This window comes from Oncorhynchus kisutch, linkage group LG16, assembly GCF_002021735.2.
Source record: "Oncorhynchus kisutch isolate 150728-3 linkage group LG16, Okis_V2, whole genome shotgun sequence".
Classification (NCBI taxonomy): Eukaryota; Metazoa; Chordata; class Actinopteri; order Salmoniformes; family Salmonidae; genus Oncorhynchus; species Oncorhynchus kisutch.
The window spans coordinates 3,106,177-3,114,283 of record NC_034189.2 but is presented as its reverse complement, the minus strand read 5'-3'; the positions used below and the strand labels follow the sequence as shown (position 1 = coordinate 3,114,283).

Sequence of the window (8,107 nt, the reverse complement as noted above, 5' to 3'; positions counted from 1 at the left end):
TCAGGTCTGATATCCTCCTCTCCCTGGGAGGGACTGTTCTTCAGGTCTGATATCCTCCTCTCCCTGGGAGAACAGTTGTTCAGGTTTGATATTCTCCTCTCCCTGGGAGGACAGTTCTTCAGGTCTGATATTCTCCTCTCCCTGGGAGGACAGTTCTTCAGGTCTGATATTCTCCTCTCCCTGGGAGGACTGTTCTTCAGGTCTGATATCCTCCTCTCCCTGGGAGGACAGTTCTTCAGATCTGATATCCTCCTCTCCCGGGGAGGACAGTTCTTCAGATCTGATATCCTCCTCTCCTGGGGAGGACAGTTCTTCAGGTCTGATATCCTCCTCTCCCTGGGAGGACAGTTCTTCAGGTCTGATATCCTCCTCTCCCTGGGAGGACAGTTCTTCAGGTCTGATATCCTCCTCTCCCTGGGAGGACAGTTCTTCAGGTCTGATATCCTCCTCTCCCTGGGAGGACAGTTCTTCAGGTCTGATATCCTCCTCTCCCTGGGAGGACAGTTCTTCAGGTCTGATATTCTCCTCTCCCTGGGAGGACAGTTCTTCAGGTCTGATATCCTCCTCTCCCTCTCCATTACTCCCACCTTGGTAATAACACCACTGTCCTCTCCATTACTCCCACCTTGGTAACAACACCACTGTCCTCTCCATTACTCCCACCTTGGTAACAACACCACTGTCCTCTCCAGTACTCCCACCTTGGTAACAACACCACTGTCCTCTCCAGTACTCCCACCTTGGTAGAAACACCACTGTCCTCTCCATTACTCCCACCTTGGTAATAACACCACTGTCCTCTCCATTACTCCCACCTTGGTAACAACACCACTGTCCTCTCCATTACTCCCACCTTGGTAACAACACCACTGTCCTCTCCAGTACTCCCACCTTGCTAACAACACCACTGTCCTCTCCAGTACTCCCACCTTGGTAGAAACACCACTGTCCTCTCCATTACTCCCACCTTGGTAACAACACCACTGTCCTCTCCAGTACTCCCACCTTGGTAACAACACCACTGTCCTCTCCAGTACTCCCACCTTGGTAACAACACCACTGTCCTTTCCAGTACTCCCACCTTGGTAACAACACCACTGTCCTCTCCAGTACTCCCACCTTGGTAACAACACCACTGTCCTCTCCAGTACTCCCACCTTGGTAACAACACCACTGTCCTCTCCAGTACTCCCACCTTGGTAACAACACCACTGTCCTCTCCAGTACTCCCACCTTTATCTTTGGTAGCAACACAGTTCCAGACAGGGCAGGTTTCAGGTCAGATTTAAACAGCAGGAATGTAGACAGCCGCAAAACCGGGACAATCCGGACAAGCTTTTGAGATCGGAGACAAAATCCCCATGTCGTTGGCGACTCGGGACGCACAGCCGTTTATTGTGAGTCAGAGACGCAATAGGAGCGCTACCGATCCCGTCTTCGAGTCCCGGACGTCCCGATGTTTTCTACAAAACCGGCAATGTTCTTGTAGTGTGAGATGTGCCAAGACAAGTTCTGAGAACGGCATTCAGCCAATGAGAGCTGGTCAGGGAAGAAGCCAGTGAGATGAGGATGATGACCTATGTTTAGCATTACCCAGAAGTCCCCTGGAACAGGAGTGATGAGCCAGAAGCTGAAGTGTCAAATTCGTTACAGCTCTGAAGTTATTCAACAAAACGTTGGACTGGAAAATTCAACTCTGTATGTCAAGAACGTCTGACTTTTGAACTTTTATGGAGGTGGGTTTGAGCCACAACTCGTTTATAGCCACGCTAACAAATCTAATCATCACATCATAGTTTTTTTTGTGAGAAAGCGTGGCGGCATGGAGAATCCTCACGACCAAAGTGAAGAATCTTCTACTGTGTGACAACCCCATCCAGAGTGTTTAGTGTCGTGCACGTTGGCAACACTAAAAACTACAGGAAAGACAGTCATCTAACGTGAGAAGCGATGGATTTCAAAAAGTTGTGTAGATCCAAATGAAACAGGTAGGCAAGTAAACAGAGACTTTTAAAACAGTGTGTTTGTGTGTTACCTGAGTTACCTGTGGCAGGTGGTAGGGTGCTGTAGTAGTGAACTGGTCTTGGTGCCCCATATCTACACCACTGTCTGGACTGGAGGAGAGAGAGAGAGAGAAACATTTACCATCCTGTCACTAGGATACCAACATACTGCCAACCTGTCACTAGGATACCAACATACTGCCAACCTGTCACTAGGATACCAACACACTGCCAACCTGTCACTAGGATACCAACACACTGCCAACCTGTCACTAGGATACCAACACACTGCCAACCTGTCACTAGGATACCAACACACTGCCAACCTGTCACTAGGAGACCAACACATTGACAACCTGTCACTAGGATACCAACACACTGCCAACCTGTCACTAGGATACCAACACACTGCCAACCTGTCACTAGGATACCAACACATTGACAACCTGTCACTAGGATACCAACACACTGCCAACCTGTCACTAGGATACCAACACACTGCCAACCTGTCACTAGGATACCAACACACTGCCAACCTGTCACTAGGATACCAACACACTGCCAACCTGTCACTAGGATACCAACATACTGCCAACCTGTCACTAGGATACCAACACACTGCCAACCTGTCACTAGGATACCAACACACTGCCAACCTGTCACTAGGATACCAACACATTGACAACCTGTCACTAGGATACCAACACACTGCCAACCTGTCACTAGGATACCAACACACTGCCAACCTCCCTCTCTCTCTCCTTCACTCTCTCCTTCCCTCCCTCCCTCTCTCCTTCCCTCCCTCACTCTCTCCTTCCCTCCCTCCCTCTCTCTCCCTCTCTCCTTCCCTCCCTCCCTCTCTCCTTCCCTCCCTCCCTCCCTCTCTCCCTCTCTCCTTCCCTCCCTCCCTCCCTCTCTCCCTCTCTCCTTCCCTCTCTCCTTCCCTCTCTCCTTCCCTCTCTCCTTCCCTCCCTCCCTCCCTCTCTCCTTCCCTCCCTCCCTCTCTCCTTCCCTCCCTCCCTCTCTCCTTCCCTCCCTCCCTCTCTCTCCCTCTCTCCTTCCCTCCCTCCCTCTCTCCTTCCCTCCCTCCCTCCCTCTCTCCTTCCCTCCCTCCCTCCCTCTCTCCCTCTCTCCTTCCCTCCCTCCCTCTCTCCTTCCCTCCCTCCCTCCCTCTCTCCTTCCCTCCCTCCCTCCCTCTCTCCTTCCCTCCCTCCCTCCCTCCCTCTCTCCTTCCCTCCCTCTCTCCTTCCCTCCCTCTCTCCTTCCCTCTCTCTCTCTCTCCTTCCCTCCCTCCCTCTCTCCCTCTCTCTCTCCTTCCCTCCCTCTCTCTCTCCTTCCCTCCCTCCTCCTCTCCCTCACTCTCTCCTTAACTCCCTCTCTCTCTCCTTCCCTCCCTCCTCCTCTCCCTCACTCTCTCCTTAACTCCCTCACTCTCTCCTTCACTCCCTCACTCTCTCCTTCACTCCCTCACTCTCTCCTTCACTCCCTCCTTCCCATTTTGGTAACTAATATTAACAGAACATACAAGTCAAGGATGGAATGACCTGACTCTTTACTGCGCTGTGACCTGTCTCCTTACGGAGCACTGTGACCTGTCTCCTTACTGCTCTGTGACCTGTCTCCTTACTGCGCTGTGACCTGTCTCCTTACTGCGCTGTGACCTGTCTCCTTACTGCGCTGTGACCTGTCTCCTTACTGCGCTGTGACCTGTCTCCTTACTGCGCTGTGACCTGTCTCCTTACTGCGCGCTGTGACCTGTCTCCTTACTGCGCTGTGACCTGTCTCCTTACTGCTCTGTGACCTGTCTCCTTACTGCTCTGTGACCTGTCTCCTTACTGCTCTGTGACCTGTCTCCTTACTGCTCTGTGACCTGTCTCCTTACTGCTCTGTGACCTTTCTCCTTACTGCTCTGTGACCTGTCTCCTTACTGCTCTGTGACCTGTCTCCTTACTGCACTGTGACCTGTCTCCTTACTGCGCTGTGACCTGTCTCCTTACTGCGCTGTGACCTGTCTCCTTACTGCGCTGTGACCTGTCTCCTTACTGCGCTGTGACCTGTCTCCTTACTGCGCTGTGACCTGTCCCCTTACTGCGCTGTGACCGGTCTCCTTACTGCGCTGTGACCTGTCTCCTTACTGCGCTGTGACCTGTCTCCTTACTGCGCTGTGACCTGTCTCCTTACTGCGCTGTGACCTGTCTCCTTACTGCTCTGTGACCTGTCTCCTTACTGCTCTGTGACCTGTCTCCTTACTGCTCTGTGACCTGTCTCCTTACTGCTCTGTGACCTGTCTCCTTACTGCGCTGTGACCTGTCTCCTTACTGCTCTGTGACCTGTCTCCTTAATCTCATAGAACATGAGAGAAATAAACAATAGTTTAGTGGTTAAATGTTGTGAAAATGTATACTGTATTGAAGTCATTAGTAAATGGTATACTGTATTGAAGTCATTAGTAAATGGTATACTGTATTGAAGTCATTAGTAAATGGTATACTGTATTGAAGTCATTAGTAAATGGTATACTGTATTGAAGTCATTAGTAAATCATTTCCTCCAACGATATGGTCGGATTTTGCCTTGGCTCTTTTAAATATAACTAGGCAAGTCAGTTAAGAACAAATTCTTATTTGCAATGACGGCCTATCCCGGCCAAACCCTAACCGGGATGACGCTGCGCCAATTGTGCAGCCGCCCTATGGGTCTGCCGATCACGACCGGTTGTGATACAGCCCAGGATTGAACCAGGGTCTGTAGTGACGCCACTAGCACTGAGATGCAGTGCCTTTACACCCCTGCGCCACTAGGGGGGCCCTTTATGCTACTTTATAGCAAGGTAAAACATGCCTCATAATATGTAGTGAAACGTTCAGGTTTTAAACATTTAAAAAATATTTGACCTTTATTTACCTAGGCAAGTCAGTTAAGAACAAATTCTTATTTTCAATGACGGCCTAGGAACAGTGGGTTAACTGCCTGTTCAGGGGCAGAACGACAGATTTGTACCTTGTCAGCTCGGGGGTTTGAACTTGCAACCTTCCGGTTACTAGTCCAACGCTCTAACAGGCTACATTATTAAGTAGCTGTATGTCTTAAAACTGCCTCCAGGCCATTGCAAAGTGGTGGGTGACACAGATGAAGCCTGGGAAGCTTCAACTACCAGTTGAGAAATAAAAATAGTAGCTATTTTTAAATCATGGTAAAAAAATATATATATATTTATATTTATTTAAAAAATATATATATATTTTTTAACACGATTGCGTTTACAATTGTTGCGTAATGATTGGGTTTATAAAAGCGCTGTTTGACAGATGTTCCTCTCAAAAGGCTCCGTATACTGTTTGATACATAAGGAATACGTGCCAATTTAATTCCACTAAATTATGCAGATTAACCCAGTGAACGACAAGCACGACCGGTCAAATGTATTTCCGGCAAAACAAAAGCACGAGTTCACAATGGAATAAACATTTTCTCCTGGAGAATTGACACTGCTTTTCAATGTTTTTAATGTCCAAAAAGCCTGCTATTACCGGCTAACCGCAACCCTGCCGTAACTTTCTGTGTCCTGGCCTTGTTTATGGGTGTCGCCACTATCAGCTTCCTGAAAGCAGTAAAAAATATATCATGTTTCCTCTTGAGCTGAAGCTGATTATTTTCGTGCCAGTTTTGACTCCATTTTGTCAGTGAATTTTCCAAGACTGAAGACTGCTCCACTTCCATACAAATGATTCACCACCGTCCTACACACCCACGCTTCACTGTGCACACTTGACGCGCGTTCTCATCAATAAGAGAGAGAAGGGAGTGTCTGACCTTCTGAGACAATGGAAACTCTTGTTAAAGCAGGTTTTTATCCCCATGCTCCAGTTCTCTTTGTTCAGGGCTGACTCTGTGTATACGGTATGGGGCTAACATTTAATTCGAGCTGATTCTCCAAAAAGACTGCGGGAAATGGGGAGTGGAGAAAGAGAGAGCTTTGGTTATGAATACTAGGTCTACTGTATCACAATAACATACACAAAGTGTATAATTCCGTATGCATTTATGTATAACATGCAAGATATAAACCTATTGATAAGAACTCACCAAGTAGGGAACTTGAATCGCGCTGGAACTTTTTCCAGAGGCAGAGGAGAGCGAGCAGCGGAGAACTCCGTAGTGAAGTTTGGCAACTCTACCGAACCAAATCATGGTCAAAAACACGAGACAAAGTAAAAACGAACGAACGCGATTAAACCGAACCGGTTATGTTTATACGGAACTTTAAAAACAAACAACTTCCATCGCTGTTGAATACACTGAAGGGCGCACCTCTCCCTCCCGTGTCAAATCAGATCTTCTCATTGGTGGAATGTTTACTGTAGAACGTGACGTTCGATAAGGTCTGAAGTGAATCAATAAATCAGAACGTAGATAATGATTTTGCGCTTCCAAATATGGGAGGTGGGTTATATTGATTTCTAAACTATATAATGCTGGTTTTGTTGTATGCAATGTGTATGGTTACAATTTTCACACCTCAAACACGATTTTCTTTTCAGATCTTGCTGATAAACTTACGGAACTGCAAAACAAGTATACAAAATGTATACAAAATGCATGGCTTATATTAGCTGGAAACTTTAATGAAATACCTGAAAACTCTTTTAACTTTTTTTTATTTAAATAGCGCCGAGATTTCAGAAAAGTGATATCTATATATTTTGCAGTAAACTGACAGTGATCGATACATGGCGTTTCTTTAATATAAACTGACAGTGATCGATACATGGCGTTTCTTTAATTCAAACTGACAGTGATCGATACATGGCGCTTCTTTAATTCAAACTGACAGTGATCGATTCATGGCGCTTCTTTAATTCAAACTGACAGTGATCGATACATGGCGTTTCTTTAATTCAAACTGACAGTGATCGATACATGGCGTTTCTTTAATTCAAACTGACAGTGATCGATACATGGCGCTTCTTTAATTCAAACTGACAGTGATCGATACATGGCGTTTCTTTAATACAAACTGACAGTGATTGATACATGGCGTTTCTTTAATACAAACTGACAGTGATCGATACATGGCGTTTCTTTAATTCAAACTGACAGTGATCGATACATGGCGTTTCTTTAATTCAAACCGACAGTGATCGATACATGGCGTTTCTTTAATACAAACGGAGATCAGATCCAGAACGTATTTGTTTCTTATTCCCCCCCCCCCCCTTACAGTATGACGGATCATAATATTATATTATCAAGTTAGAAAACTCTGAAAAATCCAGTAGCATGCGAGGATACTGGAAACGTAATAATTAAATCCCAAATGATCCAGTCTGAGAGCATCTAGAACTTAAATGAGGGACTGGTTTCATTCCAATAATATAGAACCAATGCATGGGAGTAACTGGGAATGATTTAAATTCAATGTGAGATCTCGCCTTTAAAACGGAGGAAGGAACTAAATAAACGAAATTCTTTGGTGAAAAGAGTTTATGAATAAATTGATTTTTGGGGGGGAAAATTATACTTACCCTTTAAGCAGAAAAATAAACAATTAATCCATCAGGAATAGAACTAGATCAAACTGGTTTATCTAGAGGGTGCCTTTAATAGAACTAGATCAAACTGGTTTATCTAGAGGGTGCCTTTAATAGAACTAGATCAAACTGGTTTATCTAGAGGGTACCTTTAATAGAACTAGATCAAACTGGTTTAGGTGGCCTTTTTTAAATAAAATCAATTTGTATTTGTCACATGTATTTGTCACGCTGAATAGGTGTAGCTCTTAGTGAAACGCTTACTTACAAGCTCCTTAACCAACTATGCAGTTTTAAGAAAATCCCCCAAAAAGTAAGAGATATATACAGGGGGTACCGGTACAGAGTCAATGTGGAGGCTATATACAGGGGGTACCAGTACAGAGTAACGGTACAGAGTCAATGTGGAGGCTATATACAGGGTATTACTGTACAGAGTCAATGTGGAGGCTATATACAGGGGGTACTGGTACAGAGTCAATGTGGAGGCTATATACAGGGGGTACCGGTACAGAGTCGATGTGGAGGCTATATACAGGGTATTACTGTACAGAGTCAATGTGGAGGCTATAT

The 8,107-nt window shown here is 45.9% G+C and overlaps 1 protein-coding gene across 2 annotated transcripts in view; it reads right to left on the bottom strand.

Annotated features, from left to right (window-relative positions):
* Positions 1–6,384, bottom strand: part of LOC116353904 (calcium uniporter regulatory subunit MCUb, mitochondrial) — a 41,069-nt gene extending 34,685 nt beyond the window's left edge. Inside the window, exons 1-2 of one of the 2 annotated variants that reach the window (XM_031791585.1) lie at positions 6,090–6,384; positions 2,036–2,114 (exon numbers count right to left, since the gene is read on the bottom strand). In XM_031791585.1, coding sequence (XP_031647445.1) covers positions 2,036–2,114; positions 6,090–6,194 — 184 coding nt within the window. In that variant the 5' untranslated portion in view covers positions 6,195–6,384. The remainder of the gene's footprint in view (positions 1–2,035; positions 2,115–6,089) is intronic. The other variant, XM_031791586.1, reaches the window with a different exon arrangement.
* Positions 6,385–8,107: the final 1,723 nt, after the last annotated feature.